The 15,027-nt window shown below is 48.7% G+C and overlaps 1 protein-coding gene across 1 annotated transcript; it reads left to right on the forward strand.

Annotated features, from left to right (window-relative positions):
- Positions 1–10,317: 10,317 nt before the first annotated feature.
- LOC130539112 (kidney mitochondrial carrier protein 1) lies at positions 10,318–14,698 on the forward strand. The gene is made up of 9 exons (XM_057057220.1): positions 10,318–10,538; positions 10,643–10,790; positions 10,902–10,996; positions 11,120–11,205; positions 12,590–12,685; positions 12,774–12,898; positions 13,086–13,209; positions 13,301–13,381; positions 13,700–14,698. The coding sequence occupies exons 1-9, from the start codon at positions 10,475–10,477 to the stop codon at positions 13,739–13,741; spliced, it is 861 nt and encodes a 286-aa protein (XP_056913200.1). The 5' UTR covers positions 10,318–10,474; the 3' UTR covers positions 13,742–14,698.
- The last annotated feature ends 329 nt before the right edge of the window (positions 14,699–15,027 follow it).

The following is a 15,027-nucleotide window of genomic DNA, read 5'->3' on the forward strand; positions in this document are numbered from 1 at the left end:
TGAGGGGAAAAATCCTTTGAGAGATGTCTTCCATGAGAGCTGAATTTGTCAGTTTTTGGAGCAGGAACTGTCAAACTTTTGCATAAGCAACTTCTTAATTTCTGTCAATTTGTGGTTGTTGGAGGTTGTTCCAGAAGATGGTGCACAGCTTGTTTTTCCTCTGTCAGACCAGTTAGGACGGGTCCTGACTGATGTTGTCCACAGACGAACCGGGTCAGAAAACGGCGGCTGCAGCGGTGTAAAGCATGTTGAAGCTGCAAATGGCGGAGAAACGTGTAAAGATTGTGAAACAAACTGTATTTGCGTGAAAAACCTTTTTTTTTTTTGTGAAATAGTGGTTAAAAAAAGTTGATTCAGACGCGAAGAAGCCTCTGAGCTAAGAAGATAAAAACTAACATAAATCCAGTTGAATTCTCTATTAGCAGGCCGGCTAGTGAATTAGCATGAAGCTAATGAGCTAATTCATCAGCTGGGTTTGATGAGCCAAGAGCTAATCGCTACGCACCTTTTATCGGACTCGAGTCGGACACAGCTTCATATCGGTCTTCTTACTCTATGTCTTTATATGACAAGAAATTAAATAATCACGTTATTCCCTGTAATTAAAAGTTAGAGAACCAAATTTGGTGTGACGCAACAAGGGAATGACGATCGCCGTTGCCATAGCAACGGGCAAACTTTAATCCAATGGTGCCTTCACAAGCGAGTAGGAAATTTGTCCAGTGACGTAGAAACTAGTGTCTGCCTCGCACATTTTAATTAATTTGTCTGATTTTTTTTTTTTTTTTAAAAGGATTCACAACTATCTGGATTTGGGAATAATAAAATATAAGCTCGCATTGGGGTGATGAAGAGCGAACAGGAAGGCAATGTTTATCTGCCTGTGTACTAGAACAGGAAGCAACTTTCAGCCTGCTCGTCTTGGTCGTCTTTTCCACCAACCGAGGGGAGAAGGAGCGACAGTCGACATCATCTTGTGATCAATTCGTTTATGAGTCGTTTATGAAACCAGCCACCGGATGTCCAAGAATTTCCCAGAGCTCGGAAATGAGAGTTCCCCCCTTTGCAGGACCTTCTCGAACAAAGCCAAGCTCTCCGTGTTCACCCACCGTGTCAGCCATAATTCATCCAATAAATGGCTGTAACTGCTACATTAGCTGCGCATTCATCACAAGAGCTGCCTTTAGTGTTGAATCCATAGAGCCGATGCTTAAGCACGGCGTTACTTTGTGTCGGCAATGGGGTCGGATCTCCTCCCCCTGCACCCGACTCTGAGGTTTTATGTTTTATTCCATCCAAAAGAGGATACAGTATCAACAGTCAGGTGCAGGAATGAGGCTCCCCAAATTAGCACATGACTGACAAGCTGGTTTAGCAGCTGGCAGAGTATGAAGCACCGTGCAGAGAAAAGTGAGGTGATAGGGGCCAGGTTCACGTCAATTACGCTGTGCAGTGAGCTCACCCTGGGGGGGGGGGGCAAGGTTTCATGCAACCGGGCTCTCCACTGAACCGGGGGCACCTCCGAATGTGGGTGTTGCGTCTGTCAACGTCAGCTGTCAACAGTTCGTTAATATCCAATCAGATCAATTGAGATTTTATAGTATTTCAGCGCCACCAAGGTGAAATGTAAGCCACACAAAAAGGCACCGAAACCGTCACCTTGTTGTTTAGAGAGAACTACACGCGCGTGCACGCACCCACTCCCGCGCACAGATCCACAGAGTCCATGAGACACACCAGCCAGAGAAGGTTGATGGGAAAATATATTCCATCCAGGCCACATGATAACAGAATCATTTCACAGCTCAGTGCCCCCCCGCACACCCTCTCCGCGCGCGCGTCTGTGCGAGCACCTGCGTGCGTGTCTATTAGCGCCACGGTGGGTTGTGTGTCCTCGACGCGCCTTGAGAGACTCTGCAACTCGCAAATTTCCATATGATGAGCCCGGGGGCCCGGGTGGAGGGGGGGGGGGGGGGGGGGGGGGGCATTTACAGACCGGGGAAGAGGGACACGGACACGCCGCGCGCTTGTCACAGGATGGATTGTGAAGCGCGTGCGTCTGTAATGGGACGCTGCAGAACACACTTCACCCGTCGGAGCGTCATTAACAGGAATCAGTGTTAGCAAAACGAATCAAATTCAAACGACTTCATCTGTCATGCAAGAATATGGACGCGCGGCGCTCGCAGGGCCCAAGCGTGCGCGCGTGCGTGCGTGTGTACAATATGTCGCGCTGATGTTATCGCGTCCTCGGGTGCGTGGATCGTCTGTGCACGTCTGTCCGTGTGCCGCCATGCACGACCATCCCTGCGCCTCGCAGCCTCTGGCAGGCTGAAGGCTAATAATAAATGCAAATTACAATCAGAGGTGCAGATCGGAACTGGAGAGGATAATTGCTCCATTATGGTGGTGCGTGCGTGCGTGCGTGCGTGTGTGTGTGTGTGTGTGTGTGCGTGTAACATGGTAAGAGAGAGAGAGAGAGAGAGATTTATCCATTATCGATTTAGTTGTTGGCCAAAATTCTACTTTTCCAGAGTGAGGGCCAAGTAAGGCTAATTAACTCGTGTGACGTAACTGCTAGTCACCAAACCACGGAGACAAAGATCTAATGAACTAGCTGCCACGCGTAGCTTCTGAAAGACAAACGGACCGGAATTCCATTTGTCTCTCTGTCATTCTCCCTGATTTTTCCATTCCATTAGCTTTATTTTCACCCCATTAACATTTTCAAAATATACTTCACAGTGTCATCTAATGAGTACATTTTCCAGCAAAATAATTAAAACAGCTGGAGACGCTAAGCGTGGTGTTTTTGGGTAACAGCTCTGACGCCCGCTGTCTTCGTGAGTGACACCGTGCTAATTCCTGCGACGCAGGTTAGCTTAGCATAGCTTGAGGAATGCAAAGGCTATCCGCTGTACACAGACACACATGCACATGAATGAAATGTGTGTGATTTGTATTTATAACACAATACTGGAATTACTTGAAGCTTCTGGGTGCCACAGGTCCCTGAGCACTGCTCACGAGTTCATCAGGAAGAGCCCCGATCATCACCACGAGCCGGTGGTCGGCGCCAGCCGCTGGTTCAGTTCTTCCTCAACACCCTCTTTACCATATTTGGTCTGATTCCTCTCAGATGTCCCCCGAGGAGTCACGACCTCCCAACAATTTCAGCAATATGGAAAAACCCAATACACACAAAGAACTCTCTCAAAACGACTACATCAAAATAGGAAATTTAAAATAACAGGATTGATTTCACATCTCAACAGTCTTTCGGGGTTGCCCGCCGCGGCCCATCTGCGTCTGTTTCCGCCCATTCATCATTTCCTCCGTCATCAACTCTGTGTTTCTTCCTTTTCCCTCCTCGCTCCATCTCTGTCTCCAACTCACTCTGCAGATATTCCAGGCTTTGTCTTCCTCTCCTCCACTGGAAGATTATTTTAAGGGGAGACAGGCGGCGGGAGACATTTTTTATTTGACCCTATTGAGGTTCATTTAGAGAAGAGAAATTATTCCACAGCGATTTGCGACGAGGTCAGAGGTCAAACCTCCAAGAGCAATTTGAGCGTCAGGTAGCCTCAGCAGCTACCGCAGCTTTTCCCCCTCAAACTTACACATGACGTTTTGATTTCAACCAATCCGATTCTCGGAAGTAGCTGTTTTGCTGCCGTCCCACGGCGTTCCGCAGGGCCCCGCGCCCCCCCGCCTCCTCTCCGGCCGATGACGTCATCGGAGTGACAGCCGCAGCAGCCGTACGTGAACGGCGTGAAGGCGACAGAGACGCCCGAGCGGCGGGCGCGGCGCGGCTGCATCACGCGGTGGCGGCGGGAGTCGGGGGGGGGGGAGGTGGAGGATTATGAAGATTTATTCCTCGGGGGCTCCGGCGGCGCTGGCGTGATAATGATACCATAACACAAGGTGCCATAAAGAAAACGCTGTCAGCTAAATGAAGAGCGGAGCGGCGGAATGTCCTCGCCGCCGTGTGATCAATCACAGCTGCCACGTCGGGAGCTGCTGATCAACAGAGCTGTCACTGTCAGCTCCTCCCTTTTGCTGGTCATCGGCGTGCACGTGACTGCGCGTCTGGGTCAGTTCGCCGCTCTTCTCCCCCCCCTCGCCCCCCTCGCCCGCCTGCCTACAGTACCTCATGTGAGTCCTGATAAGGAGCGCGGCGCCATCAGACATGTTGGCCACATACTGGCTCAGATCGCACACGTGCACGGACGCCCCGCGCCTCTAATGTTTCACCGTGAGGGAGAAAAGGCCGCATTCATCATCCCGACAGAGGCAGAATGGAGAGAGACGTCCCTCCGTTATCTCCACACACACGCTCTGTCACAGATTTATAGTACACGGCTTTAATGGCGCCCTCACACACACCTCTCTCCGCGCTCCTCTCCCCTCACACGCAAAAACACACATCCATCCATCACCCGGCTTCCTCTTCCTGTTTTCACCCGCCTCTCCATCTTTCCTCTATCTGCTGTCCATCTCCTCCCCCTCTCCTCCATTTTCTTGCTTGTCTCCCCCCCTAAAGTCCTACAGGTATAAAGAGGACTTTGTGTCACCCCAAGATGGCTCAGGCATTAAACACCTCCTGCCGGTGGTTGGAAGCGGCGCCGGCGTCCTGATGGCCCTGGCTAACGCTTTTAGCGGCGCTAATTAAAGTCCTTTTAAAGCCAAATAGAGTCAAGGGCCTCTTAAAAGATAGAAAGACTCCATCTGCAAATCAGAGCCCGTTGTGCAGTTTGCAGGCTGCTGTAAATGTCCTGCAGTGGAACAATGTCCCCGACCTACTTTTATGGGGTTTACGTGTGAACCAGGATGGCGAGGACGCCGCGCCGCCTCCAACATCTCCACACGGAGGTTATGTCATCCGCTCGCCGCTCGACCATGTTGTGTCGGCCCCGCCCATTATTCCGACTGCCCGGACCATTCACGAGACATCACAGTCTGTAAGCTGATGTCCACGGCTGTGCTCGTGCGTGCGCGCGCACGCACCCAAACATCATCCATCACATGATTGTGTGCTGATTTTTCATTTTCACCTGAGCAGAAGAGGATTTTTTTTTGCATGCAGAAGTTCCCCCTCGCCTACAATTACACACACTTTACACTGCCGTGCACGCACGTGCACACCCTTTCACCCTTCCATACAGACCTATAATTTGCCAGATGCGGTGAATTGCTAGTTACTATGGCAACTGCAGTAGGGTGAGGGTTTCTACCCCCCCTCCTTTTTTTTTTGCTCATTTTTGGAAACAGGGCCGCACAAAGATCCATGGTGACGGTGACCACAGAGCTGAATGAAGCAGCAAGACCCCCGAATGTGGGCGGAAAAACCCGGAGTTTGGGAACGAAGAGAGGGGACGTCACAAATATGGACGAGGACAGTGATGTCAAAGCTAATGAGCTGAAACTGGGGCTAACAACTCACACGTGCCTGCAAATACAAACGGTTTCCCTTTTCTGAATCAGCTCCGGGAAGAGCCTGAGCCAATGAAAGCAAGGCATGGGGGATTATCCACGCACGCACACACACACACACACACACACACACACACACACACACACACACACACACACACAACCCAGAAAAGCACTGCATCTGGGTTGAACTGATAAGAGGAAATTTCCTCCCTTCAGGGAATCAAGCAAATGGAAAACACAAGGAGATGTGAGACGAGGTGTCGGCTCAGGAGGGGAGAGGAGCTGGAGGTGAGCGTCGGAGGCTGCAGCCCTCGTGTAAACAGCATCGCAGTCGCACCTCGCAGAGACGGGGAGAAATCGGGAATTTTGGAATTAAAGTCGCCCAGAAGAATTTCAAATAAACGTGTGCGCGCAGCACAGATGCTGCTTTACAAACAGATTAGAAGAAATGGCAGATAATCAATAAACAGCATGTAGACAAGCTCTCTCTCTCTCTCTCTCTCACACACACACACACACACACACACACTCTCACTGTGAATACCACTGAAGACAAACGTGCAGGTTTTCAGAGCAAAAATAAGAACATCCAACATTGAAGTGAATTCTTTTAAATGTCTTGCATGGAACTTTAAAGTGGACTCGTCCTTCATTTGCCCTCTGGAGGGGGCTCGTGACGCCACCTGACGCCACGTCCACTTTTTATCCGAGCCACTGGCGGGTGTCTCGAACGCGGCTGACGACTGCCGCAGCGCCCACGTCATCCGACGGGAAAGCCGTCTCTTCCCTTCCTCCCCTTTTATCGTCAAGCGATGCAAATTGGGTCCCAAGCTCTGCCTCATCGGGCCGCGGAGCGCCGGCCAATCAGAGGAGAGGGAAAAATCGGGGAGGAATTTGCATAAATCTGCATGGCTAATGCCTCGCAAATTCACCTTTTTCCTCAGCGACGGAATAACACATCCGACCTTAAAGTAAATCCAAAGCTGTCGGCCAAATCCATTCATTATTCGTCCCCTAAAAGGCGGGCCGAGAGGGAAACAAACTGCATTGGTTTGTGTAATTGCCCATGAGCAGAGAGAGAGATAGAAGGAGGAAGAGGAAAGTGTGTGAGAGGAAAACTAGTGAATAAACAAAGGAGATGGATGAGTCTATTAAAGAGGCAGCTAATCCAGGCTATTAGAGGCCTGGTGAAGGAGGGTGGGAGGGGAGCAGACACATGTTGGGTTAATGGCTCTAAATAGAGACCTAAAGCAGAGGAGAACTGAAGATAATTATGATGGGAACAATCTTCTTCATCCTCTTTGGGCCTTTAAACACGTTTGGGCATCAAAACCTAAAAAGGCGGTCGCTCGCGGTTTGGTTTTTATTGTTAAAAGGCCCAAATTTGTCAAATTTGTGTGGAAAATGTGATTAAACCAAGTGTTAGTGTGTAAAAAAAAAAGCGTTTTCATGGGTTTTCTTCAGAAGAGGCCTGAGTCAGCAAAACTAGATTAGATTAAATCTTCCTTTTGAATGAAGTAAAACCAAAAAAGTATTAAATGGGTTATTTTTACCCATATTCAGTCATATCCTTTTGGAATAACCAGCATGGACAGAAAAGGGTTCTTCAGGGTCGGGGAAAAGGCCTTGGAACGTCCTCTTTTCTCCACCTTGCAAACTGAAAATCCTGCTGACAGGACAACAACCCTGAGGAGGTGCTGAGGAGACATCGGGACGCTGGGACGCTGGGACGCTGGGACGCTGGGACGCTGGGACGCTGTCCTTCAGGGTTCCAGCAGGAGGATTAACAGGTGGAGGAAGCGCGAGTCTTTCGGATTTACGATGACGCTTATTGAGAATTCCTTATATGGACCCAGAGACATGAAGTGAGGGGATTTGTGGAAATGAATGCAACAGAGAGAGAGGGGGGGGGGAGGGGGGAGGACTGGAAAGTCACTTTTGCGTCATGGTGATGTGTAAGTGTGTATCTGAGACTCACAACTCCCATCCGCACGCGTCCGGCCAATGGGAGCGCGACGCGTCGCAGGCGTCACTGTAGCGGAGAGTCCACGCTGTCTCCAGAAGCTGAGTGAGAAGGGGCAGGGTAAACAAGTGGGACACACACACACACACACACACACACACACACACACACACACACTAACCACAGTGGACAAGCCTTCACTCCTCATTAAGTTCAGCGCTGCCCTGAGGGGGGTTCGAATACATCACCACAAAGGGAGGAACCAAAGCAACACAAGCACCCACGATGGTGGTTGGTTGGACGAGGAACCTCCTGCCGAGGCATCTTGGCTGCCCCCCGGTGGCGGGCTGCAGTAAGGGATTGGTAAACTGCTGGTGGGTGAAGAAGAAGCCGCCCATTTGAATGTGAACGTTGTGGCCTCCAAAGCCTCCAGCCGATGGAGGCACTTTAAAATTCTTTATTTTACTGTCAATGTGCACTTATTATTTACATTTAAAGAATCTGTTGACATTGTCTGTTCATCTCTTGAACTCCAAAAGTTTTTTGGGGGGGCACAGAATGAGATAATAAATCTGATTATAATGATTATAGTGAATATAATCTATTAATACAACACTGAGTTAAAATAGAGTTCATGGATTATTCCAATAACTGGATCTCTAGATGTGCTAAAACAGCACATTTCCCCTGAGAAAAAGGAAAAAAGGGAATGTTCTCTTCTTGTTTATAGGACATGTGTGGGTGTTTAAACCCCCCAGAACAAAGTGTAAATGTCACGTTATCTACGCCTCGTGAGCTGAACATGTTATTACATTAAATAATAATAATTTGTGTGTGTGTGTGGGGGGAAGGGGGGGGGGGGGGGGATTTGCTACGCTACACGAGTGCCTCGCTGTTATTTCGCCTTCCGTAACCACAAACTGGGATCCTCTGTCACATCCACCGTGTGATCTCTTCGATGATCTCCTATCTTACAGTAACACCCACACAACCATTTGCTTATCGATTAGCATTTGCCACAACCATAAGCTAGCTGAGCGCCTCACGCCGCGGTTAGCTTTGGTAAAGCGGCGGCCTGGTGATGCTTAGTGACATTATTGCGACGTTCCTGGAGTCTCACACGATGAGTCCAGACAAGCGTCCCCATTTAATGAAAGCAGTGAGAGCACAGTGGACTTCAGGCCTGATTTGGGGGGGGTCATGCATAAAAGGCTGGGCAGCCTGGCCTTTCTTTGACACAGATGCTTCCCAGCAATAATTTTTTTAAAAAGTCTGTAAATGGGATTTGAGGACGAAATGTTTCAAGACTGTGACTGGTCATTTGGTTCAAACAAATAGAAAATCCAGCTCTGGGCTGCCTCCCTCTCAGGACAACTGTATCCTCCTTCCTTTTGTATGCCACCAAACACAGATATATCCTCCTCCTTTATCCTGGATCTGCTCTCTGCTTCCACGTGACGGATCACCCACATTAAATGCGGCCATTTCGGGCGCAACACGCTTCCTTCTACTTATTGGTTTCAGATAAAACGGCGATATTTCCATTCATCTATTTCCGTACGTCGATTCGGTGTTATTCAGCCACGCAAACACTCAAGAGAAGTGCAGCCTTATACACACACCTCCTCTCTTCTCCTTGGTCATTAATAATGTACTGATGGCAATGCTGCGTTCACTGACCCATAGCCTAGCCATTCATCAAACAATACAACTAGCATATGACCATAATAAATATGCTCGAGATGAATGTTCAGCTGGCGGCAGAAATGATCCAGGGCTTTGAGATCATAAGGACAGATGTGATCAGGAACTCAAACATTTAAAGAAGCAATATTTTCATCCTGTAAAGAATCTCTTGTGATAAGGAGAGTCATCAACCATGTAAAATCACACGGTCTTCAACTGTTATGCAGGCCCATTATTACTTTGACCTACTGGATAATGTGTTTTCTAATTAGTCCTCGTTTTAATGACTGATGCACTGGGGCGGTGGTGGTGAAGCTTTAGCTGCGAGAAGCTGCCGGAGTCCTGCAGGACCGTTGCAGCGGTGCGTTGGCGCCCTCTAGTGGACAACACTCGACTCCACGGAATATTTTAACCACTGCTCACGGAAAAAAAGAATATTGTTCCTTCTTTTTCACTGTATCACGACGACCAGAATTACAGTCTCGATTCTAATAAAAATATCCTGATGGAGGCACAAATATAAATAAAGCATTTTTCTGGAGGAGGTTGGAGATGCGACGAATGTGTCCCTGCTGCAATTGACATTACTCTTTAGAATCAATCAAAAGCTTGTGTCCTGATGGGAAATCTGGTGAAAACAAAAATCTGAAATCCATATTTGATTTAATCTCTACGTGAGTCACAGACTTTTGCCTCAGAATATCATTAAATAAAGTAAAATGTGCTGCAGAAATGCTAATAAATGCTGATCACGTGCATGCTCGTAGAGACATATTAGCAAATTGAAATATTCTTGTGCATTGTAACATTGATTAAGAGATGAAAGATATTTGCTGGTTTAGTAACTTATTGGTAATGCTGGCAGCATTGTTGGGATGTATGATACTGTGGGTATGAGGAGAAATGAGATTTCTATCTCAAAAAGAAATGATAAATATGCTGGGCAGCATATTACTAGAGAATTATAGTGTGATAAAACCACAGTAGGAATCAAATATGAGCCGTTCTGTGACTTCTCCAAATATAATAACTAAAATTCCCTGTTCAATATTTTCTTCATATTTAATTCTGCTTTTTATTTATTTATTTATTTTTTAAATTCTTATTAAATGAAGACTAAAATCTAAAAGAAGCTCTTGGCTCTTTTGGACTGTCTGGCACGGTTGCGAGGCAACAGGATGTGGGCGTGGCGAGCGACTTGATTAGCCATTCAAACCTCGCGGTGGGCGGAGCCTCTGGCAGCAGGAAAGGGGCGCAGGCGCTGCAAGACCGGATCCGAAGTGAACCGCAGTTGCGCTTTTAATCTTCCTAAAGTGCCACCTTTGCGCCTGCCTTTCCCCCGGCTCGGGTAAGTTTGCGCCGTGACTCGGTACGGGACTGGAGGAGGACATGTCCAGCCTCAACTGGAAGCCTTTTGTCTTCGGCGGGCTCGCTTCCGTGACGGCGGAATGCGGTGAGTGATGGGCGCAGACACCGGCGGAGGCCACGCACGCTGCGATCGGTGCGATCTGCTGTCGGCGTCGGTCCTGGAAAACAACCTCTTTGTTTCTGTTCCAGGGACGTTCCCCATCGACTTAGCCAAGACTCGGCTCCAGGTCCAAGGCCAGGTGGGCGACAGCAAGTACCGAGAGATCCGGTACAGAGGCATGCTCCACGCTATGATGAGGATAGGAAGAGAGGAGGGGCCCCGGGCTCTGTATTCAGGGTCAGTCTGGGCCATTGACTCAGTTGTCTCCTAAACTCCCCTAAACCAAGTTTCTGGGGTTCTGTCTGATTGCCTGGTGCTGAAACTTCTAATAATCTCTGACCTTTACAGGATCGCCCCTGCAATGCTGCGCCAGGCCTCCTACGGGACCATTAAAATCGGCACATACCAGAGCTTCAAGCGACTGCTGGTTGAGCGACCCGAGGGTGAGCTTTTCTGGTGTCTCTCGCCCCCCTCCCGACATGTGCCTTCCATTAGAGGCAGTTGCAGATGTGCATTTTGCCATTCGGGCCTGCTTGTGTCAGACGAAATGCTCTCCTGTCTTTCAGATGAGACTTTGCTAACCAACGTGATCTGTGGTATCCTCTCTGGAGTCATATCCTCGACCATCGCCAACCCCACTGATGTGCTGAAGGTAGCAGTCAAAGTTGGTTTTAACTTGGGAGTTTTTAGGAGCTCCGTGAGCTCAGAGCTGTGGAGCAGGTTAGGCAGGATCAGGCTCTGCGTTTATGTGGAACTGCTCTACCTCTGGGCCTCAGACGGGCCTATAGGGTGATCACAGGGTGAGGGACTGTCACAACCCCAGGCTGGAGGTGTTGGAGCGTGCCGAGTGGAGGAAAGGGCGTGTTGATGCAACACAGACTCCCGCTTGATTTTTATTTAGAGATGGAAACTGAGACTTAACATGGTGCTCTATATAAATAATTGATTTAAAAATGTGAAGGGTCTGTACCTTTATGTATGCTTAGCTGTAATGGACTAGTTAAGAATGTAGGAAATGAAGGTGCTGTTGCAGGAGACACGCGTCTTGGCAACATGCTAATTGGCTAAGATCGGATCGTCCTTGAAGTAACGCACATTTTTTCGCGTGAGGACGCTCTGCTTGTGTCCGTTGTGCTCCGTCCTGTCCCAAAAGGTCAACTTTTCTGTGTGGACAGATGCTGAGTGTTATTGCAGGAGAGAGGGGCTTAGATTGGCTGTTGTGGCGCTAAAAGGATCGTGGGGGCACTTTATGTTAACAGAGGGCGACCGAGCGGAAAAGTTAAACCTAGAGCTGATTGTTGAGGATCGGACAAACCTTCAGGTGCATTAGTACCTTTACAGCGTCGCTTAGAAACACATGTTGCATCTGTCTTGGACACGTTTGCACAGTCATGCTGCCAGTTACCAACAACACATAAAACTCTTTAATGTATAATTCAACTTTTTCTTTTTTAGAATAGAAAACTTCTGTTTTTAATTAAATGCTCTTGAGATGAGATGATTACATTACCTCAAAACTAATATTAGCACGTTAGCGCGAGTCTCTTCCGCTCTTTATTTTTAACCACTAGACTTTATCATGTTGAACTTTTTCTTTTTTAGAATAGAAAACTTCTGTTTTTAATTAAATGCTCTTCAACATGATAAAGTCTAGTGGTTAAAAATAAAGAGCGGAAGAGACTCGCGCTAACGTGCTAATATTAGTTTTGAGGTAATGTAATCATCTCATGTAGCGTTAGCATTAGCCACTGTGGCTCATCTGGAGCAGGATGTGTTTTACGAGCTGGGGGCAGATCAGCTCCGAGCCGACTTTAAGCAGCAGCCCCGACAAACACGACCAAGTTAAGCACGCTCTTGAGAATTCCTGGAAACGAGGACGGAAGACGTTGCCAAAATTCCCTATATTGGGCTCTGGCGCCCAAATATAGCCAGCTTAACGACTGAGCGTGGAGTGTTGAAACGTCAAGATTCTGCGCTGGTTTTGCTTGTAGCGCCTCGGGTTTTGACCGTTGCGGCGTCTCTGTCTCTCTTCCCAGATCCGAATGCAGGCTCAGGGAAATTTAATCCAGGGCAGTATGATGGGGAACTTCATCAACATCTACCAGCAGGAGGGGACACGGGGGCTGTGGAAGGTACGGAAGAACAAATCCGCACCACATCTGTCGCCAGAGGCGCCCAGGCGCCCGAAACGCCTCTCTACATTTGCTCTTTCTGCCTCAGGGCGTCTCGCTAACGGCTCAGCGCGCGGCCATCGTTGTCGGAGTGGAGCTGCCAGCCTATGACGTCACCAAGAAGCACCTGATCCTGTCGGGTTACATGGGGGACACGGTGTACACACACTTCTTGTAAGAGTCCTGTTTTCAGTCTGATGGTGTTTACGAAGGGCCACGTGCTTCTCCAGGATAACTTTACAAGCAGCTGGCGCTTTTCATCTTATGAAAGTTATTAGAAACTTGTTTTTGCATATTCGGATGCAACGAGTAAAGTCAGACCAGCTGCCAAGCTTGTTGGTTGCTTATCATCCCTCCCCAGGTCCAGTTTTGTCTGCGGCCTGGCGGGAGCTTTGGCCTCCAACCCGGTGGACGTAGTCCGGACGAGGCTGATGAACCAGAGAGGCGGAGCGCTGTACCAGGGAACCCTGGACTGCATCCTGCAGGTCAGTACCACACCTGTGGGTCTGGGGGCGCTTTTGAGGCCCCCCCCCCTCCACCAACCACTCAGCTTTCAACATGTTTGTCTTTCTCTAGACGTGGCGCCACGAGGGCTTCATGGCGCTCTACAAGGGGTTTTTTCCAAACTGGCTCCGCCTGGGACCCTGGAACATCATCGTATCCTTTAATTGTGTCGTTAGAGCGCCGGTGTGTTTGTACACACTCTGTTTAATGCCTCGGTCCCTGCTCACCCCCTTACGTAACCTTCTGAGAGCACTTCCTCATTAGCGCTGCCACTGCCTGTGCTCAGGGAGGGGACCAGGAGAGAGAGGGAAGCGCTGGCAGGTCATCACGGATCTCCAGCCAGGCTGAAAAAAAAAGATGTAACAAGTTTATCGACTCGCGGCGGCAGCGTAGATTGAGACGGGTTGTTTTTGAGCCGCGGTCATTGTTAGCATCCACTCCTCCGTCCGTGCTCCTTCACTCCGTCTCCAGTTCTTTCTCACGTATGAGCAGCTAAGGAAGATCAACGTGTGAGCGATGGGGTGTCAAATGGAAAGAAAAAGTGCCACCTCCCCTCCCCGTGATCTTTACCGACCAAAACTAGGACTGGATGGATGGTGAGAGGATCCTTGCTGGAACCACCGGAGCGGTTGAAGAGTCGGCGTCGACCCCAAATGCGTGGACGACGCTCCTTCCCGATGTCGGCTCGTCCGAATCGGCTCCTTGTTTCTTTTCCCTGTTTGTTTACTGCTTCGTGTGGGAGGAAAAAAGACAAAAATAGCCACAGTTCAGTTATAAGCTATCATGGCTGCGGCTAATCTGCTGAGTTTTTTTTGTTTTTGTTTGTTTTGTTTATGCCAAAAAGTGACCTGAAATTGTGTGCCTTAGTTTTCTGACGCAGACTGTGTGTGTCTGAGCTGCAAGCGGATGTTGGAGCAGCTGGCTCCTTCGGTTATTTCGGGCAAATGTTGGTGTGTATGAAAACCAAGAACAGGCGTGTGTTTTTCTTTTATTGTTATTTTTTTATAGATATAAATATCTGTCTTGCTTTGGGATGTGGGTGTTTCGGTGCGCATCTTCCTGGAGGGACCCAGAAAGATGCCATGACTTTAATATTTACTTTAATAAATACTAGTTGTATAATCACCACTATGGGAACGCTTCACACGCGGCAGAAATAGCGCTTGGCAGCCGCGATCGAACCTCTGAACTTTTAGTTATGTCATAATATACATTACTGTGTTACTTAAATCCTCATATAGGGCTTGCTGCTTCAGGAACGGAGCCTGATTAGTGTATTGAAATCTTATATAATGCACTTAAAAGCGGCACGGGCACAGTGAACTCATATCTCCAACTGTATTTGTTGCATTTGCGAGCTTTGACTCCAAATATGCGGCTGGTTGTTGCCAGCATTATTTTATCTTCTGTATTGGAAATGCTGCTGTCGCCTCAGGATATTTGAAACGAAATAAAGAATCCCGCATGCGAGCCTCGTGTCTGGTTGTGGCCACAGGGTGGCGCTGTGGAGCCGCGGATCCCAGCGGCTGCGAGTTGGATTCCCAGCACTCGTCTTCGGGGCCACGAATGTAGCACAGTTGTGTTGTTTCTAAGGGAATGCCCAGCATCCCTCAAACAATGGCTGATGAATAATTCAAGGGGACCTAAGATGTAATTGCTTCGCTTCTGTCGGTAAATTCCCAGATTTCCCTCATCAGAGCTGCTTTTGAGGAGACGTGGGAGCGCAAGGAGGGAAACTTTGCGGTGAACTCGCCGCCGCGTTCCTCCTGTTATTTATGGAGCGTCTCTGCGGGCTTTGG

This window comes from Takifugu flavidus, chromosome 15 (genome assembly GCF_003711565.1).
Source record: "Takifugu flavidus isolate HTHZ2018 chromosome 15, ASM371156v2, whole genome shotgun sequence".
NCBI lineage: Eukaryota > Metazoa > Chordata > Actinopteri > Tetraodontiformes > Tetraodontidae > Takifugu > Takifugu flavidus.

Coding starts and splice junctions, on each gene's coding strand:
- LOC130539112 (XM_057057220.1), top strand. CDS start 10,475: ATGTCCAGCCTCAACTGGAAGCCTTTTGTCTTCGGCGGGCTCGCTTCC. Junction 10,791..10,901: donor CCCCGGGCTCTGTATTCAGG/GTCAGTCTGGGC, acceptor TGACCTTTACAG/GATCGCCCCTGCAATGCTGC. Junction 10,997..11,119: donor GCTGGTTGAGCGACCCGAGG/GTGAGCTTTTCT, acceptor CCTGTCTTTCAG/ATGAGACTTTGCTAACCAAC.